Source organism: Eublepharis macularius, chromosome 2 (assembly GCF_028583425.1).
Source record: "Eublepharis macularius isolate TG4126 chromosome 2, MPM_Emac_v1.0, whole genome shotgun sequence".
NCBI classification, from domain to species: domain Eukaryota; kingdom Metazoa; phylum Chordata; class Lepidosauria; order Squamata; family Eublepharidae; genus Eublepharis; species Eublepharis macularius.
The window spans coordinates 17727918-17748941 of NC_072791.1; the positions used below are offsets into that span (position 1 = coordinate 17727918).

Below are 21024 nucleotides of genomic sequence, written 5' to 3' on the forward strand. Positions count from 1 at the left end.
AAAATGGGTGCCCAGGCTGCCTTGATCTTGTCAGCTCTCGGAAGCCAAGTAGGGTTGGTGCTGGTTAGTACTTGGACAGGAGACCACCAAGGAAGACCACGACTGCTGTGCAAAGGCAGGCAGTGGCAAATCACCTCTGTTAATCTCTTGTCTTGAAAACCCCAGCAGGGGTCACCATAGTTAGCTATGACTCCGTGGCACTTTACACACAGACAAGGTACTAGGTAATTAACCAAAAGCTGAGAGTCTTGGGAGAGTTTTTGAATTAATATTATAGTCGTTTGAGTAACTGCTGTTTTCAAAATCTGACAGAAAGATGCTAATAGTATACACAAATGGAATCACATGCATAAGCGCAACAACATAAGCACAGAATTTTGTACGTGGCACATAATTTTGAACTGAGAATTTCAACTTGTCTGTAAAAAGAAAAACCAGATCCTGGACTTTACCGGTCTGGAGCAAAGCTTGGGAATGCATTCGCAAAGAGAAATCAAAATGGAGAAGAGACAGTGGCTTGGATCCATTACAAGCATGACACTCCCAGGAGATAAAAGTCACGCTCTGACAGTAGAGATGCTCCGGCAGATGCAAATGTTAATGCATTTTCATACAGCCTACCACGAGCTTTTGGTGGTGTTTGGACGTTCTAAGTTCCCCATTTTCCTCCTCACAACAACCCTAGGTTAGGATAAGAGAGCACAAACCAGCCCATGCTCACTCAAGGAACTTCATCACAAGAAGGGATCTAAATCCTAATCTCCCCAGTCCCAGACCAATACTCTAACCACTACACTGCCCTGGCTGTCTAGGTTGCCAACTTTAGGTCTAGACATTCTTCCTGGAGATGTGCAGGGTGGATCCTGGAGAGGGTAGGGCTTGGTGAGGGATTTCATGCCACAGAGCTCCCCCCTCCAAAGCAGCCATTTTCTCCAGGGGAACTGAGCTCTGCAGACTGTAGAATCAGTTGTAATTCCGGGGGATCTCCAGGCCCCTCCTGGAGGCTGGCAACCCTACTTTATTCTATGGCGCCAAACGGAAGGCCGCCAGGCCCACGCATGCGCACCCCTCTCAGACGCCGAAGACGATCCTGGCAGAGCCGCTTGAACTGGGCGACTGAGGGAGCGAAGGGCGGGTGGAAAGAGCGGGCAGAAGTTGGAGAGTGATTGGTCGCTCGTGAGTGACGTTCTCCCTCCCTTCAAGCCACTTGGACCCCAAAGGGCTCCCGCTGAGCGGCCGCGCGCCTTTGGGCACTACCCAATAGAAACCCACCGACTCCAAAAACGTCACCGAACCTTTAAGTGGTGACAGCCCGCCGGCCCCGCCTACTCGCTCTTCCCCCCCACTGACCCCGCCCCTCTTCCCCGATTGGTAAGCACGCCGTTGACGTCAGAGGGGAGGTCTTGAAAGCGAGCGGGCGGGCCTGGCTGGGCTGTTTATGTGCGTCGCTTGTTTCTTGAGGGCGGCCGCCTTCGCCGCCGAGCATTTCCCGCGCGGGCGGGCGCGCTAATCCCTTGACCCAGCAGTGGCGGCGGCGGCGGCGGCTCGGAGCGGGCGGGAAAACAAACAGCGATGCCGAAGCGCTCCTGCCCGTTCGGGGACGCGGGCCCGCTGCAGCTGAAAACCCGCGTGAGGCTGCGGGAGCTGAGCCAGGGCGCCATGGGCGAGAGGTACCGGCGGGAAATCTTCGGTGAGGAGGAGGCGGCGGCCGGAGGGGCTGGTGGGCGAAATCTCGCGAGAGCAGGGGGGGCTTCTTTGGCCAAGAGCAGCCTCAGGTCCCGTTCTCGCGGGAACTGCGCGCTCTTCCCCTCAGAGAAGCCCCCCTCTCAGAGGAGGCCTCTCGCCTTGAGGGGAGCAGCAGAGAGCCCTCCCTTCCCTGCCTTCTCTCAGATTTGTAAAATCTGCTGGACCCAAACCAGTTTTGCCAACCTCCAGGCGGTGGCTGGGGCTTTCCCAGAAGCACAGCTGGTCTCCAGGGCGCATAACCCAGTTCCCCTGGAGAAAAGGGCTGCCTTGGAGGTGGCATTATAAGTTTATAACCCCCTGAGGTCCCTCCCCAAGTCTCCAGGAATTTTCCAACCCAGCGTTGGCAGCAGGAATGCAGTCTGCACGTGCCCAGGTGCTTTCTGCTTTTAGTCCTCCTACTCCAATTTTCCCTATTGACTAAAGGCGTAAAACCATAAAATATAGCCAGTGACTAGCCTTGTCTTTCAAATATCGTCGTTTCAGTTTAACCTATCTTTGCATTACCTGGAAAGACATTTTTCTCCAATATGATTGTTTGCTGTTCAAGGTCTGGTGCAAAAGAAAAGGGCTGTAGCCTTGGTGAAATTGATGGGAAAGTTAAACAACCTTACCTGTGTGCCGGCTTGCAGCCATTTCCCTTTCCTTGGTCTCTGAGGTGCCGCTGGACTCAAGTCCTGCTGTTCCACTGCAGACCATCACTGCTACCCACCAAAAAAATTCTCTTGTGGAAGTTCTCCCTTGCAAGACCCATTGAAATAAGTGGTAGTTGTGCAAGAGCGCTAGCTGTGCTTCCCTTTATTTGAGAGGGGCTTTGGAAGAATGTCCCCATGGATTGTGCTTATTTGCCATCAAGCCTTTTAATCTCAATGCAACTTTTTTTTCTTCCTGTAACTTCATTACGTTTGACAGAAAATGATAGAGATCCTTCTTGAATGTGTTGTCTTTATTTCAACGGGAAGCTGTTTTTCCCCTAAAAGTGATTAAGATTCAGACCCCTTTTTAATTTGCATTTGCTAAGGGCAGCCCCATCCCCAAATCTGTGTACTGTATATCTGTGTGGAGAGCTAGTTAGAGTGGTGGATCAGAGCTAGGGTTCAAATCCCTGCTTGCCCTGAAATTTACCAGGTGACTCTGTGCCTGTCATTTTTTTCTCAGCCTAAGTTCCCCGGGGTGGGGGTGGCACAAACATTTATTATCACAGAGGGTTGTTACGAGGATTAAATCAGGGATGGGAGATTCAGGTATGCCCTGAGCTCCTGGAGGCAGGGCAAAAAAAATGTATAGAACAAATTCTGCGTTTGTATCACGTCATTTTTGCAAAATGCTTCAGGGCTGCACTGCATCCACAGCTCTTTCCCCGTTTGATCCTGCAACGTAGGTCGGGCTGAGAGAGACAGAGAGTGATTAGCAGAAGGTTGCCCAGAGAGTTTATAGGGATTTGATCTTTGGTGCCCCCATTTGCGGCATTGCTTTAACCACTACCCTAGCTCCTTACTTTGTTTCCTTTGGGGTATGCGATGTGAAAGTGTTGTATGAACTACTTAGGATTGCCTTCCTTCAAGGTTCTCTTTGTTTTTCTGTATCTGGGGGGTGGGCTGTTGTGCAATCTTTTTTCTAGCACACATCCACATGAATATGGGAGCAAAAGTGTCAGCATCATTTCACATTCTGCAGCTGCTGAAGTGTATTTCTGGTGATGGAGATATTTGTAGGCCTCTGGCAGAAGGCATCAGTGCAGCCAGGCGGTGAAGAGAGGTAGTAATGAAAGGGGAAGTGATACTTGCTGTGAGGGTTACGAGTATTACAAGTTATGTCCCTGTTTTGATGTCTAAAATTTTAGAGGATGTGTTTGAGAAAGAAGTGAGAGGCCCTGTTTAGCAGAGGGGCAGTCTGTTTGTGTTGCAAGTAGCACTTGCCAGGCTAGGAACTTTATCTGTGGGGTATACTGGCATTTCACTGTTCTTGGCAGAGTTCTGAACCACTGTATATGCTCCATTTTTGTGGAAGAAATTGTACCCATGAAACATCACTGATGTCATGGTACGGACTGTCAAAGCCACTGTGGTGTAGTGGTTAGAGTGTCAGACTAGTGGCTGGGCTGTGAATCAGCACTCTGTTAGTTTGACTCCCAGTACTTCCAGGAGCTCAGCAGGTGGCCTTGGGTAGCTCACTTTTTTCAGTTCCAGCTATATTGTGGGGATGATAGTAACACTGACTTTGTTCGTTGCTCTGAAAGTGGCACTAATCTGTCCTGAAGGGCAGTATTTAAGCACACTGTTGTTGTTGTTCTTCTCACTCTGTCATAGAAGCTTGCTGGGTGACTTTGAGTCAGTCACACATTCTCAGCGTATGGTACCTTACAGGGACGTTTTGAGGATAAAGGGGAGAATGTTGTAAACTATTTGAGGCTCTCATTGGGGAGAAAAAGTGGGGTATAAATTAAATAAAAAATAAATAAGCTGGACTGGGAGTTTTTGTTGGAGTCCCCAGCTTGCTTCAGAAGTGGGAATTGCAGAACCTGAGAGGGGTTTCTTTTGTCGTGGGCAAGCTGATGTTCATTTAGGGTTACTTCAAGAGTGGAAATGGTTAATATTGACTATCTCAACGTATTCTTGCCCATTTGCAGAAAAAACAAAGCAGCTGCTTTTCAGAGGAGCCCAAACTTATATGGATAATAAGTGGGACGGAAACGCAGCGGGAGGCTGTCTAATTGCACAGTACCCAGTGCCACTAGCAGGCAGACCAGAGCCTTATTCTCAGTATTCTTGTAATGGACAAATGTTAATTGGGCAGGATGGGAAACTTCGGCAGCCCCGCCCAAAAGAGACAGGTAAGTGAACTTCATACCTGTGTAGTGTGTGGCTGATTCTCTTCCGTTTGCCTTCCGTTATTGGTTTACTGCACGAATGAGGTCAAAGGTCACATAAGAGCAGTAATAGCTTATAGGTTGTAAGCCACCTTGGTCAGGTTTGCTGGAGGGGCATAATAGAAATTTTCTGAATAAATAAAGTATTCATTGATTAAAGCAGATGATGGAGTGATGTCCACTCCATTTTTATCCTACAGCGACTCTGTGACGTAGGTCAGGCTGATCAAAAGAGGGACTGCCCTGAAGTCACTTAGAAAACATGGTCTGTGTAGTGATGTGTCTGTTGAGGCCGAGTCCGATTACATTCAGCTTCAGAACGTGATGTATGCCGATAATCTAGTTTTTACACAAGAACAAAATTACCAATGTGTGGGCTCCTTCGGTGCAAAACCAGTAACAATTAAGGGAAAAGACCCTCCTCCGAAGGAAAAAAAACTCTTCAATGGTACATTAATAAATATTTGTGTATATTTTTTGTTATGCAAAGTGCTAATGTGCAGTGTAATAATCAGTAACCCAGAGAACCTATAAATATAATAATGTAACCTTATTTGAGAAAACTATGTAACAATCCTTCCTGTCATCACATACACTCAGTGTTACAATATTACAATAAGTAAACAATACATTGAAATATATAGTCCACAAGTCCAATTGGTGAAAGAGGTGTCCTCAAAGTTAGTCTTGAAGGTAAGTATTCTCCAGTATCTTCTTCTTAATAATTTATAATGTTATGTAGTTTTCTCATATAAGGTTACATTATTATATTTATAGGTTCTCTTGGTTATTGATTGTTACATTGCACGTTTCAGCACTTTACATAACAAAAATATTTTTTAAAAATATACAAAAATATTTATGAATTTACCATTGAAGAATCTTATTTTTTCCCCTTTGGAGGAGGGTCTTTTTCCTGAATTGTTACTAATAACCTAGTTTTTGACAAAGAAAAGCATATTTTACATTGTCTATGCACGCGCGCGCGTGTGTGTGTGAGTGAGAGAGAGAGAATATACTGATTCTGTACAACAAATCTTCCACACAATCACTGTTCCTTCTCTGGATTATTGCATTTTCCAAGCCCACTATTTTGTGCTGTGAAGCTATCTATATGCTGAAAGGAATGTGCCTCTGACATTCGGCACAATTGTAAGTTGGGATCCTTTTTGTGACTCCCTGCACACATCAGAATTCTCCTAATATATCACAAAGTTTTGAACTTGTTTTAGTGCCTTTATTGACTTGAAGAAGGTAGTGAGCTGTGACCTCCTCTGTGCTAGAGGCTACACTTAGCCAGCTTATTTTTTTTAAAAAAGCAATGGCTAGGCAATCCATTATAAGCCCTATGCAGCTGAGATACTGTGTTCTTGTCACTGAGAAGGGATTTTCAGGAATGCAAAGGCTAAAACGTTGCAGTGTTTATATATTAACAGTTGTGTGACAAAGCCCTCAGATTGCTCTTCTTTCAAAATTTTAACTAAGAAAGAGTGGAATTTTAAGCTGCTTGTGAGGATCATGGTCTGCATTCTAGTGGGTTAGTCTTGGGCTGGGAAGGAGCGGGCTGTCACAGTAGCAGCCCTCCAGAGGGTGTGCTTCTAGGACACTGCTTAAGTCTGTTCTCATTTATAATCTGTAAAACTCTGTCTTTCCAAACAGCAACGGCCGGAGGCGTTTCCAAGCCCTGCTCATCGTGTATAAGAACAGTCGACGTCAAAGAAACTTGCACGCAGTGTGACCGATCCATATGCCAGAACTGTAGCAAACTCTGTAGCTGCTGTAATGCTGTTGCGTGTTCCTTGTGTTCCGTTATAGAGTAAGTGCCTGTGTAGATGACATTTAGAGCCACAACTCTCCTTAAATCATGTTAGGCTCCTATGCATGCTGCATCCCCGTGGTCAGGAATGGAAAGTCTCAAAGTTCTATTCCTCGCTAAAATAGCAAGAGCTACAGGTCTGTAACTGGTGTCTGCAGTGCTGTCTAATTCTGGGTAGACTTTTGAGCCTTGCTTTTTATTGAAGCATTTTGAGAGGAGAGAATGATCTCTCTACCCAACTAGAGCTCTGGCTGATGGGAATACGTCATTGTTTTGTAACTTGGACCAAAAGATCAAGAAGTTGGAGCGTCTTTTACATGAGGAGAAAGCTATAGCATTTGGGCTTACCTTAGGACTGAGAAGAAGAGCATTAAAGAGGAATTGGATGAGGCTGCCAATGCAAGAACTCAGAGGTATCAAATATAGACAGAGGCCATAGGCCTGTAGAAACATATGCAAAGCATTAGTTTTTCTTGGGATTGACCAGACTTCTAGTTTTCATGGTTTTTAGTATTCTTCATTGGGCTCTGTACCCAAGAAGCAGCGTGTGGGTTGGGGGCACGATGGAAGTGCCTATAGGCTGCAGTTTGTAGTCTTCTGAAGGGCCCAAGAAAAAGCTGGCCTGATAAGAGTTTGGTTAGCCCTAATCATAATGAGGGAGACTCAACTAAGTTGACTTGTGGTCGGCTATTACCAAAGGAAATATGTAATTTTTGAAGCAGAAATTCATTGCTGAAACTAGATAGGTTGGGTTTTTTTCTTTTTTAATGGAGCCAGTGTGGGTGGTGGTTAGTGTTGGACTAGGATATGGGAGGCCCAGATTCGAATCCCCACCATGCCGTGCAAGCTTGCTGGGTGACTTCGGGCCAGTCACACATTCTCAGCCTAACCTACCTCACAGAATTGTTGTGAGGATGAAATGGAGGAGAGGAAGATGATGTAAGCTGCTTCAGTTCCCTGGTGTGGGGAAAAGTGGTGTATGAGAGAATAATATCAATGCTGCCCAGAGCTAGCAATAATAAACAATTTCTCCATGCATAATGGCTGCAGAACTTAGTATTTGGAAATATTCTGCCTCTCTGCACAGAAGTATTAAAAAAAAAGAGTTACTAGGGGAAGCTGTTTTTTGGAAAGGTCACCTCCTCAGGCCCTGCTTGTGACTTTCCAAGAGCTCTGCTGTCCAGTCTGGAGTCCAGACTGCTAAGACTAGATATGCTCTGATCTGTTCCAGCGAGAGAATTCTTGCACAGATAACTTGGCTATTTTTGTCTTCGACGGGGATGGGTGGGGGCACATGCAGAGAGGTCAGAGAAGGGGTTGTTTTCCTAGTCCACCCTGAAAAACCAGATGTGCTTCTCTTTCCTTCCAGATCAGACGATATTGACGAGCGAATCCTTTGCAGTGGCTGCTCAACATTTAATGCTTGAAGCATCTGGACTTGTAAAGAAGTGTGTGTGTGTGTGTGTGTGATTTTTTTTAAGAGCTAGACAGTTTTAACTTCTTAGTATATCAAATCTGATATATCCCCCCCCCAAATATTGTACTGTATATTTCTACAACTGTGATTTAATTGAATAAACATTTTGTACTTTGAGTCTTACTTGTTAAATGTAATGACCTTTGAATGTTCTAAGCTGGTGTGACAATGAAAAGCATGAGGTGCTCCGTCCAGTGCCTGCTCAGACTAAGCATAGGTTAGCCTTAAGCCTGCTAATTTAAACGCATTTAAGCACTGCAGGCATGCTGAGGACGTCCTGGAAAATGGCATCTTTTTAATAACAACACAGTGGATGGCCATGATGGTAGAACAATAGGCGTCATCTTGAGTCCTGTTGAGATGGGTGCTAACTTGACACTTTTTTATAGGGAAATCTGCTCAGAAATGTAATATGGCTGTTGCAGTAAGGCTGGGCATACCTACTACCTCTCCTGAAAAGTCTGCTCCTTAAGGCTAGGACAACCTTTGCACCAGATCTGGCCATCGGTAAGCAGCTCAGAGGAAGACGACAGTATAGCTGGGCTTATTTGTCAAAGGACTGAAGACCTGCAATTACAGGACCTGAGCTGCCACAGGGGGCAGCATGTGTTGACTCTTCACACAATGCCTTGGAATGAGGTAGGTGCAGATTGCGACCTGGTTGTCCCTTCAGTTTGATGAGTGTGGAATTACAGAGTTAGGGTAGATTCCTATGCACAAAGGAGGACTTTGTTCTCAAATGTATGATTCAATCCACAGTGGAGGGCCATGCTAGTGTTCTAACCATGAAAAGATCCGTGTGAGTATGCTGCTATCCTCGTTTCTTCTCTACAGAGCCCCAAATATTTAAATCTCCCAACCCCCATAAAGGATTTAGATCCAGAGGAGCTAGCCGTGTTAGTCTGTAGCTGCAAAATAGTAGAGTCCAGTAGCACCTTTAAGACTAACCCACTTTATTGTAGCATAAGCTTTCAAGAACCATAGCTCTCTTCATCAGATGCATCTGATGAAGAAAGCTGTGGTTCTCGAAAGCTTATACATCAATAAAGTGGGTTGGTGTTAAAGGTGCTACTGGATTCTTTACCATAAAGGATAGGTTGTGCATGGTTCATCTTAAATTAACTCTTCCTCTATACATGTACTTGATGTCTGTACTGCCACAGTTTTACCCCTATTATCCTATCTCCCCGTTATTCTCCTTTTGACATCTTTCCATCATTCTTAATTGTTGTTATTCTTTGCTGGAAGAATGCACAAGGTACACACCAAGGCAGTTGGATCTGAATGCTGGGGTGGTACCAGTGTTGTATAGTTGTTAGAGTATTGGCCTAATATCAGGGACATCCTGCCTCACAGGGCTGTTGTAAAGGATAGGGGAATGATGTAAGCTACTTCAAGTTCCTGTAGGAGAGAGAGGCAGGGCACAAATATATTCCTATTTTCTAATATCCAGAACAAGAAGTGTGACAGTGAACATGTCTCTCCCCCTGAACTGTATTTGTGCCGTTGTATAATTCTGCTGGATCCAGGCTAATAGCCCTGTCTTTAATTTTATTCATAACTTGGATGCCACCTTTCCACCCAGTTTGGATCCTCAAGATGGCAAAGAATAGTCAGTTGTCATGCTGCTGTGTAGCATCTTGTAAAAAAGCATCCAGTTTGATCTTAGCTCTGCCCAGGGGGGGAGGCAGACGCAGTCTTTTGAACTTAAAACACTCAACTAGACCCCTCCTTTCAAAAGTGTATGGGCGGTTTTCAGTGGAGAGAATGTAGTATAGGCTGTTCAGTTCATACAACAGATGTGTCTTCACAACTGCCTAGGAGGTTCTCAGCAGGAAAAAGGTAGCATGCAAAACTTCCTAAGCTTTCTAATATTTTTTTGTGGTGAGTAGTCTATGGTCATATGAACTTTATGCCATCTGGCCCTATCCACTTCAATTAGTGTAAGCTTGTCCCAGATCAGTTTCCCCAGTGCTACTACTCAAGATCCTTTCGACTGGACTTTGAATCTTGTTTACTTACCACGTAAAGCTTGTGCTCTGCTGCTGAGTGATGGCTCCCTGCCCCAATGATCTTAAAAGCTGGTACTGTAATTTTCAGTTCATAAACCTAGCCTGCCCTTTAGAGAGTCTTACTTAACATCCACAACACCTAAATAGCACTTCTGTTTTTAACACCAGTATCCTAGATTCCAAGGATAACTAATGGAATGAGAACGACTTCCTCATCTGCTTGTATGCTGCCTGTGGTTTTGGTTTGTTCCTGCTGAAGGAAGAGTCTCAAAGCGACTCCCTTGGGCTGAAGCAATGCTCATTTCCTTTCAGCCATACATTTTAGTTTGGTTTAGTTTATTTCCCTCCCTTTCCTTCTTTCCATCTTCCCCTCCCTTATTTCCTTCTTTCCATATCTTTCCCTCCCTTTTCCTTTTTTCCATCTTTCTTTCCATGTTTTCCCCTCCCTTTTCATTTTTTCCATGACTTTCGTATTTTCAGTAAAAATGTTGGGGTTGCCAGGTCTGACTCAAAAAATACCTGAGGACTTTGGGGGTAAAGCCTAGCAAGGAGGTGACATCACTTTTGTGATGTCACTTCCAAGTCAAAGGTCAGGTGATGGCTCTTCCCAAGCTCCACCCATTCCAATGATGTCACTTTCAGCATAATGCACCAAACCCCACCCCTTCCTGTGATGTCACTTTCAAAACACTCCCCTAAACCCGCCTCTTCATCTGAAGTCACTTCAGTGCGTCATGTCTTGCGGCTCTCAGACATCTGACATTTATTCTGTGTGGCTCTACACTAAGCAAGTTTGGCCACCCCTGCTATAGGGCTTGGATCAGAAAAGCAGAGGACCCCGGTGTATTCTTACAGGAAACAGCACCCTTTCTAGTGAATTGTCACAACTTCTTTCTTATTTAGACAAATCCATGGTCTGTCTCAGAAAAGCTTACGGGAAAGCCAACTATTGGGAGACAGAAACAGCGGAAGACTGAGACTCTAGCCTGGGAACCCCAGATTATAACTACTTCTAAAGAGCGGTTTTTACTTGAAAAGCTTTTCAGAAAAATAATCAGCACAACAGGTTGCACGTGAGCCTTTTAATTATAGGAAGAGCCTTTTAAAAACCACAGGCACCACGTTAAGGACTTTTTCAGGTAGCAAGAACCAAGAGGTGGGAACCCACTTCATTTTGAGCCCCAGCCGAGTTGCATATTTTTTAAAAAAACGTCCTCTCCCTCGCAGCTCCAAGCCAGATTTTATTGCACAAGTGAACCTTTTGTACCAGCTCCATCTTTTGAGAGGCACTTTTTCTCATGCTCTGGAGGCCCCCTTGACCACCATTTCCCTTCTTTCACACTCACCAGCCTAACCGGCAGTGCCACCTGCTTTGTACCGTGGCTGACAAACCTTCCCGCCAAGGGTTTTTTCATGCAACCAAGACTTGCCTTTAAAACTCCTTACACATTTCTGTTGACATCTATGCAGCACGGACTTCTTGCAGAGGCAGGTTTGTCGACCCTGTCTTCTGTAAAGGCAGATTTTTTTCCCCCTGCATACATGCAGAGAAATTTGCAGTGCTGATATACCTGTTTCCAGAAGGAAGTGTAATGTGAAAGGAAGCAAATACTGTCACTCTGTAAAATGCTTCCCATGATTTTGTTAAACTAAGGTAAGGTAAGGGTCATTTAGTAGAAAAAGAGCTGGAGGAACTCATTAGCGTAACTCATTAGCATATGCCACACCTCTTGCCATCACTGCAAGTGTGTCAGTATAACTGATTTGCATATGCCACACCCCCGATATCACCTGTCTGTTTTGGACCCAATCCTCGTCATTCTGGGCCCACAATGGCAAAAAGGGGCCCAAAATGGTCAGGATCGGGCCGCTGATGAGCGGGAGGTGGTGCTCTGTTGTCTTGGTGCTGGAAGGAAGGCAGTGGGAGGGCTTCTGGTGTCCTGGCCTCACTGACAGTCCTTTAGATGGCACTGGATTTCTAGCCACTGTGTGTGACAGAATGTTGGACTGGATGGGCCACTGGCCTGATCCAACATGGCTTTGCTTATGGGAGAGTGATCCACCACCAGCTAAGAGACCTGATCCAGAGAATTTTGGCCCCAATCCAGGCCGAAACGGGCCCAAAATGGCTGCAAGTCAGATGGACAGGGCCACCTGCCATGTGACTTTGGGGAACTGCTGGAACTGCGTTCCCCTCAAAATGAGCCCTGGTAAGGATTATCAATAGTGCTCTGTTTATCTTTCAGGATACCACTTCGGGGTGTGTGTGTTGGGAGGAGGAAGACAGACACATTTCGTGGTTACTCTATTTTCTCCTGAATTCTGGGACTGCTCCCATCTATCTATCCCTTGCCTTTAAGCACCCTTTAATTGCAGAGGATGTGAATCTAGGAAAGGGTTAAAGCTTAAGGAAACCACTGAAATCGGAAGCGGGACCACAATTGACAGAGCAATACAACCCATGTGAAAGGAGAGCAGAAAACCATCTAAAATGAGCAATTGATGCATTTTGAGGTACTAACCATAGTGTAAAGTGAATCTGTAAAGTGACTGTGAATGGGGAGGGGGGCATACAGCTCTTAGAGGCAGCACTCTGATTCATGTGAACCATCATGGGATGTAATGGTTAACAGCAGGGCTTTTTTCAGCTGGAACGCGGTGGAACGGAGTTCCGGCACCTCTTGAAAATGGTCACCTGGCCTGTGGCCCTGCCCCCTGATCCCCGCCCACGGCACGGAGGGCAATCTGAACTCACCTCTGTCTGGAAATCAAGGGGCGGGGCCACCGGCCATGTGACCATTTTCACTGAGGGCGATTTATACTTTAAAAAACACCCCTTGTTCCAGCTGACCGAAAGTGACATCATTGTGCGGTCCTGAGTTCCACCACCTCTTTTCCCAGAAAAAAAGCCCTGGTTAACAGTGATGGGCTGGGCGTGTGGGTAAGAATGTTGGACTAGATTCCAGGGCTGTTGAGTTCACATGAGGGGTGTGCAATTCAAAAATTACCATTTTAATTCCACGACGGAATTCCACCATTTTCATTAAACATCAGGAGCATTGTTACCCTTAGGAAGACAGCGCAGCGTATTGGTGGTGTGTGTCAGACAAGGATCTGGTAAACCCAGGTTCCAGTTCCCATTCTGCTATAGAACTTGCTGGGTGACCTTGGGCCTGTCACACACACAGAGCGTAGCCTACCGTACAGGGCTATTGCGAGGATAAACTGTAGGAGAGAAGAAACACATGTAAACCACTTTGGGCTTCCATTGAGGAGAAAAGAGGGATATAAATGAAGTGAATAAATGAAGTTTGTTTGTTCCTGTCTGGTTCCACTGATTCACTATCTCCCAACTTTGTTCTCCGTGGTTTTTGCCCTCAACCCCCCCCCCCCCGCCCCCGGTCAAGCTGATATGTTAAGTATGCCCCTTTCTAATGATAGCAGGAACTGAAGGGTTCTGGACACAGGCATAGAAGGAAGCGTTTTGGAGTGACAAAGCCAAGACCAAACTTACTTGTTAAAGCGCATTTTATTGAAGTATTCTTAGGGAAACTTTCATATAATAAGTAAAAATACTAGAACTGAACGTTGTAAAAAAACATAATGGGATTTCATGTTGAGGAAAAGGTTTGAGGGTGTCTTAAATATGCTCCCTTTCAAATAAAAAAAATGCTAAGGAACTGCAGTTTATTTAATCAACTTTATACAGATAAAAGAACAGAGAAACAAAAAGCATATCTAAAGGAACATAAAAGCCACAACTGAATAAACTCGTTCTCAGAACAAGCAAAGAGCTAGAAAGCCCTGGCCACAGCAAAGGCAAACGATGATCTCGTTATCATTTTTGGCAGAGTCAAAATGAAGTGGTTTTTATGAGAATACAAGACGAAACGGTGAGGGGGGGAAGCAAAACAGTGGGGAAAAGAAGTACTAGAATTAAAAAAAATCTTTTGAACCCCCTTTTTTCCTGGAACACATGAAGTTTCACCCTACTTTTTTCTTTTTACACCACCCCACCCCAGCCACTGCTAAAGGAGTTTCCTCCAAACATACTGAGCACCCCCCACTCCCAATAACCTTTACAAAATGTACATTTAAAAAGGGAAGAGAATGCAGGACTGCCCTCTAACTGGGTCTAACCATATGGTGCCATTTTACCAGAGCCCCTTAAATATATGAAGAAAATGGCTCTGGGGCCCAAAATTTGATCATTGCTCCATCAACTCATTCAGTTAAAAGGCAACTAGCGGGGAGGGGAGCTTTCTACGTTTTTTTCAGAAGTGGAATTCTTGATGGGTCAATTCTGCAGCTATAGAAACATTTTCAGACGAAACCATGAAATCAGCTTGTTTGCACTGGACACAGTCCTCAGGAAAATTTCCTGGAACAAACACTCCAGAATAAACAAATTGGTGTGTGTGTGTGCTCCAGAGCTTCCTCCACTGGTTTCAACAGGGCCCATACAAGAGAAATTGCCAGTGGGTAGTTACCAAGATTTGGCAAAGCCAATCTTAGAAAAGAAATATACAGAAAATTGGATCTTCAACACTCTTGTCTTCAGAGGGACGTTTCCTCGTGTAATGTAGAGAACGGTACAGATCACACTCAGCTCCATTTGATATGTAGTATCTCAAAACTGCATTTTCTTTCTGTTTGTATCACGTCACTGAGATCATCAATGCCATTCCTATAATCAATTTCCTAGATCGGCCAACATTTCACGGGCTGCCTGAGTGGAAGTCAAACTGTTGCGTTTCTAGAATTTCTTTGTTTTTTGTCACTTGCATTCTTTACACTCTCTAAGTCTGTCTCTCATATCATAACAGTGCAGCGTTCCTACTTACATGATGAACTGTGTGAAATAAATAAGAAACATCATTTTTTAAATGGTCAATGCGGCCGCCATGTTGGATATCATAAACCTCTAGAAAGTAAACAGTTTGGGGGGGGGGGGGTTCGTATTCTTAAAAAACTGAAGTTCATCTTTTTCAGAAGAAAAGGCTTTTCCCCCTTTTAATTTTAACAACATTTTAATCATTTTAAGAATGGATGCTCGTCTTTCTGGAGAGTCGGCCTCAAAAACGCATCAGGATTGTTTTAAATATACAACCTGCAGGGCTTTCTTACAAATTCAGCTGAACCCAAGTACAAACATAGTTTGCAATTCACATATTGCAGAGCGTTCTCTAGTGTCCGTTGTCAAAATAAGGTCCCCCCCCCAAATGCTATCAAACCGCTTTCTCAGTGCGGACAAGCGAAATGTTAAGCCGTCCCGCTGGCAGAATATGAAAACTGAGGGAAGTGTGGTCGTCGCTCACTATCGACGCAATCCATATTGTCATCTGGAAGAGGCAAGAAAGCACAGTTAGGATTAACCATGTCAAGTGATGTTCATGGTGAGATGTCAAGTGACAGAAGCAAGGATCACAGATCTTGCCTCTGTCCCCTTCTACCTAGCAGGTGAGTCTTCCCGCTTTCATCCATTCAGCTCTGCTAGTGGAAGCAGAAGGAACAGTCATTACACCCCCTTCCGCATCCACACGATTATTAGACCATATGGGTTCCATGACTCTAGAAGCCAAACTTCTTGGGACTGGAAACGACTTCTGGAGAAAAGATGCGCAAGAAATATCTACAACCATCAGTACCTTCTGTTGATGGGATTTCTGGATACAGACCCTTAAAACACACTTAGGAGTACAGACTTTTTTTCTGGCTTCAACAAGCTCAGGACTGTATACTGAAAATAACCTGCCTGCCGCCATTGGTTAGCTCAGCACATTCTTTGGAAGACATCTTTTTTTGTGGGTGCCGTTCTTGTTTAAGCGAACAGACTTCATTGACTTTAAGAGCAATGGCTGTTGTTTTTTTTCTGGACTACGAGTTTACTTTCAGTCTGTAGGACTTATTTTATTTTAGGGATCTTGACTGTAAACTGTGCTGAGCGATGGACAGAGATGGGATGTACATTTTTTTTAGATACAAGTGTTTAGATTTTTCTTCCAGGACCAAGCACACTCAGTCACCGCCTGCCACTATTTTGTCAACACAAATCTGGCAAATCACAAAAAGGAGGCTGCCTACACCTTTACCTTGGTCTGGGGGTGTGATTGTAATCATCTGTGCTGTGAATTCTTCATCGAAGTAACGTGTGTCCGTTTCAGACGTCACTTGTGGTTTAAACGGAGGTACCAGCTGGGAAACAAACAAAATCCAAACACATGAGTTTGCAGCATGTTGAACAGTAGGTCCACGAGGACAGCTATACACCAGAATGACAGCATCATGCCTGACTCTAAACTACATAGGGGAAGTTCCAAAATCTATGCACATAATTTCACCCCTCCTCTGACAAGCTCAGAATATTGATGGCATCTCCCACCCTTTTTATCTTCGTAATAACACCGTACGGTAGGTTAGGCAGGAACCGTGAGACAGACACAGGCCCAAAGCCGTCCAGTGAACTTCATGGGTCTCAGACTGGCTAACTGTGATAGTCTGTAGAGGCAAAATAAAACAGGCTAACAAGTTTTTGTCCAGCATAAGCTTTCGTGACCTCTGGCTTATGCTGAAATACACGGTGCTCGTCTCTCAGGTACCACTGGACTCCATAGCTGAAGCACAGATTTAACTCTGGCCATCCAAAATCTCAGCGCAACGCTCACTACACCTACTATATTACTGTGGGCAGCAACCACAACTGAGTGTGGGGTGAGGGCAGAGAAACAAAAGAAGCCTGGCTGGGAAGGACACAGCATAAATGTATGTGTTATTAACAATACAGAGGTGGAACACGGCAGGTGGGGTGCTAAGAGAAGCAAGGGAGAACAGTGGAACAAGGAACCACAAGCCAGCAGAGTGAGTTTTAGAAAAGGAAACATTTTTTAAAAGCACTGCAGCATAGCCTATTTGTGGTTGCCGTTTTATGAGTATTTATGGATATACACGGTTTACCAATGTGTGTGTACACTCCCGCCCACACAGAGTTCTTTCCCTATATGCCCCCCTCAACTTCATGTATCTCTCTTAAAAGGCCCTGTGCCAGAAACGGAAACCAACCCACCATATTAGCTAAAGCAAATCCTTTAAAACCAAGCGACGGATCAGGTCCTCAGCTGCCCTGCCGATCGTCCTGAAGCAGCGTTCTGCCTGCCATTTCCTAATTAGTCCTCCCCTCCCGATCCATCCTACAATGGGAATTTTGTTTCGCTCACTCTCTTGACTGCCAGCTTGCTTGGCAGCTTTCATTTTAACTTAATGGCAGGGTTGGCTTTTCAGTTGCTTCCCATTTGCTTTCTAAATGATGGCTGGACTTCGTCGCGCCCCACAGCACACTGGGGGAAAAGCACCCATGTGACAAACGGGAGGCACAGGATCGATTCCCACGAAGGGCGATGCTGGACGAAGGCAAAGCTCAGCTTTTCTTAGGCTTTTAAAGATAACTTTAAAAGAGGTATAAACAGATTCATGAAGAAGAGGTCCGCCAATGGCTACTAGCCATGGTGATGAAATGGAACTTCCCTATTTGGAGGCAGCAAGTCTTTGACTGCCAGTGCTAAGAGGCAGCACAGAGGAAGTCCTTGACCTCTAGGCCCAGTTTGTTGGGTAACTGGTTGGCCACTCTGTGTGGCTGGAGGCCTGAATCGATGGACCCTCAGGCTGAACAAGCAATAACTCCTGAGAATAGCAATGTAAGTTAGTGTAGCAAAACAAAACAGGAGGCACCTTAACAACACTTTACAGAGATTAACAACAATATTTCAGTAGGGAACTAACTTGAGTCAGAGCTCACTTCCCAAGATATAAGGGAAGGAAAGAAAATTCTTTTCCTCACCATTACACAGAACATTACAGAAGCGGGTTGAGCAAACAGAAGCCTGGTATCATTAAATCAGGTGTGATTCTCTATGTCCGGGAACTGAACTGCTTGGACGGCTATAACGGATTATGAGAGAGGTCAGATCTGAGCCAGTAGAGCTTTGCTTAACATGTGGCTGATTTAGAAGTCCAAGACTCAAGGAGAAGACAAATTATCCTGAGGCTTGAGACTGGTTGGCAGCATTTTGCTGACCTATTAAAATGTTTAGTTAGGGGTGGGGGTGGGATACATATTCTCAGGGAGGTTACCATCAGAAGGGCAGATGGTTACGCTCAAAGATTTAAGGACAGCAGCCACATGCAGAAAAGTATACAAGTATTAAAACAATGATATTGTCCGTTTTATAAAGCAGGCAACTGACTTAGCTAACCCAGGAACGTCTAGAATTACTGTTCAGAGTTTAACACCACCAGAACTGGACCACAGAGATGCAACCCAGGTTAAAGCCCAAACCACAGTTTGCAACTGCATATCGGCTTCCATTTTCCACTCATGTCAGTCTTAAATGCATAAATCCACTCTGGCGGGTAAGGGGGCCAGTCCAGTGAAGGCCCTATCCTGGACCACCGTTGACCTAGCATTGCATGTCAAAGTCATGCCGGCCACTGCCTGAACTGCAGTGGTGACAAGCAAAGGTGGTTAAGTTAGGGAGCCAGTCCTTGTGATACACAAGCCCCAGGCCATGAGTGGCTTTACTAGTAAGCACAGCATTGCTTCCTTCTTTGGAAGGATTCTGGCCAGGCTATCTTCTCGTGAAAAGGAGGGAGAGGTTCTTGCAGAAGACGGCAGCTCAGTGGCTAACCAGATTTTAACAAAATCCTCTTTTTAAAATACCCTAATCTGGTGTTATATTTCTGTCTATTAATTGTGCACGACTGCAACGATAGGAAAAGTACTTTCTGTACTCGTAAAACGCTGGACAATTTCCCAATCCGGTCCACATGCCAGCAATGTCAAATCTGCATTCATCACAACATGGAAGAGGCAGGCTGGAGACTAATAAAGCTAAACACTCAATCTAAGCACAGACAGCTAGAGCAGCTCCGAATGAAGAAAGGCAGCGGCAATCCAAGATGCACTTAGTGGGAGCACGTTCCACTGAAGTAAGAGGGACTGCTAGCTGAGTAAACATGTACAGAACCTCCCCACAGACAATGATATCCAAAAGAAGTTTTGCAAACAGAGAGAGGGTTTATTTAAAGGTTGTAAAAGTATTAAAAAAGAGTTCAACATGATACAAGTTGGTTGTTCATGCATTTATGGGGCACAGCAGAAATGTCTCTAAATCAGATAGACATGACCGGAACACTGACTCCCTTTTCTTCTGTACATTTATAATTCAGCACTGTTGGTGGGGATCAAAAGGTTACGGCAGATCTAACTGTCCATCTTACATGATCTGCAGAAGGCATTTTTGATTAAGTAATGGTAACTTGCTTGGGAAGAATGATGCTGCCTCCTAAATTCAGGCCATCGCTAAGAAAGAAAGAAAAACACAGCCTGAATCATCTGCTGGAGCGCAAAAGCTCACCTTTGACTTACACATCCGGAGGAGTTAGCTGTGTTAGTCTGTAGTAGCAAAATAGAAGAGAGTCCAGTAGCACCTTTAAGACTAACCAACTTTACTGCAGCATAAGCTTTCGAGAATCACAGTTGTCTTTGTCAGATGCGTTCACTTCGTTCACACATCTGACAAAGAGAACTGTGATTCTCGAAAGCTTATGCTGCAGTAAAGTTGGTTAGTCTTAAAGGTGCTACTGGACTCTTTTCGCTTTGGCTTACAGACGCCATAAGCAGGTGAGTGCACTAGAGGGCGGCAGAGAGCCACACGATAATCAGGAACTGGGCAAGTGGAGAGGGAAGAGAGAGGAAACGGGAGTGTGGTGACAAGGAACATCCGCAATGCAACACACACGTTCAAGCAACCATGAGGAGACCTCGCAAGTTTTGCTTGTGCTTTTAGGAACTGCTCAGCTGGTCAATTTTTAAATGAAAATTCACGATATAAAAAAACAACAACAGAAGAGGAAGGAAGGCAGGGAGCAACTGCGACAGCATGGGCAAAAGCGACCAGAGCTATGGCAGGGGAAGCAGCGCTGGGAACTTTGTAAGACATGATAAATCTTTGTGCATTTGGAGTATCAGATGGGCTTCTGAACCGCCCAAGCACACCCTGCATGCTTCCAAGAGAAAGGGAAGCGAAGAGGCAAAGCAGATGTCATCAGACAGAAGGCCCCAGGTTTTCCATTTATTTATGACATTAGTTCGCCTTTATTCCAAGAAAAGACTCCACGTGGGTTAACTTACAACACTGATTAAAAACAATCTAACCAGCTTGTTATACAACACTTAACAAAGGCTAACTCAGTCCATACATGCTAATCTGTTAAAAATGCCAGGTCGCTTATAAAATAACCCCTTTAGACAATCTGGCTTTGCAAAGCCTCTGAAAAAGTAACAAAGCGGACGTGTGGCTGAGTGGGAGGGTCCTAACAGATTTGGGAAGGCCATTCCGCAAAATAAGGGCCAATACAGTACATGCCCTGGAACGGGCAGTAATGGTCTTCACCATCAATAGACCCTGATCCACAGAGTGTAATTGCCACTAATAACAACAACAACATTCCATTTATATACCTCCCTTCAGGACAACATAATGCCCACTCAGAGCGGTTTACGAAGTATGTTATTATTATCCCCACAACAAAACACCCTGTGAGGTGGGTGGGGCTGAGAGAGTTCTGAAAGAGCTGTGACTGGCCCAAGGTCACCCAGCTGGCTACAAGTGGAAGAGTGGGAAATCAAACCCAGTTCTCCAGATTAGAGTCCCGCTCTCTTAACCACTACACCGAACTGGAGTAAGGAGTATATCGCAAGGGGAAGCCTGATAGATATGTGAGCCCTGGGTCATGAATGGCTTTCAAGGTAATGACCAACATTTTGAACTGAACTCAGAAACAAACAGGCAGCCAGCAAAGTGTTCTAGGCACAGGTATAATATGCATATTATGGCTTGTTCCAGCTAACAAGCTACCTCAATTTTTCTGCCAGCAGAAGTTTCTGAATTGTCTTCAAGGGCAACTTCAAGCAGTGTGTGTTACAGCAGTCCAGCCCGGAGGTTACTGGCATTTCCCGTTAAGAAGATCTCAAACAGCATGGGTGGGAAAGAACCTCAGTTGGAAACTGAGAGCAGCTGTCAATTAAGGACAGACAACTCTGGGCTAGGTG

The 21024-nt window shown here is 44.9% G+C and overlaps 2 protein-coding genes across 3 annotated transcripts in view; one reads left to right on the forward strand and one right to left on the reverse strand.

Moving 5' to 3' along the window:
- The first annotated feature begins 1418 nt into the window (after nt 1–1418).
- SIVA1 (SIVA1 apoptosis inducing factor) lies at nt 1419–8022 on the forward strand. The gene is made up of 4 exons (XM_054972019.1): nt 1419–1690; nt 4373–4576; nt 6272–6428; nt 7798–8022. The coding sequence occupies exons 1-4, from the start codon at nt 1573–1575 to the stop codon at nt 7853–7855; spliced, it is 537 nt and encodes a 178-aa protein (XP_054827994.1). The 5' UTR covers nt 1419–1572; the 3' UTR covers nt 7856–8022.
- A 5405-nt stretch (nt 8023–13427) lies between these two features.
- Nucleotides 13428–21024, reverse strand: part of AKT1 (AKT serine/threonine kinase 1) — a 159571-nt gene continuing 151974 nt past the window's right edge. For both annotated transcript variants that reach the window (XM_054970862.1, XM_054970863.1), the window contains exons 13-14: nt 16010–16112; nt 13428–15259 (exon numbers count right to left, since the gene is read on the reverse strand). In XM_054970862.1, coding sequence (XP_054826837.1) covers nt 15180–15259; nt 16010–16112 — 183 coding nt within the window. In that variant the 3' untranslated portion in view covers nt 13428–15179. The remainder of the gene's footprint in view (nt 15260–16009; nt 16113–21024) is intronic.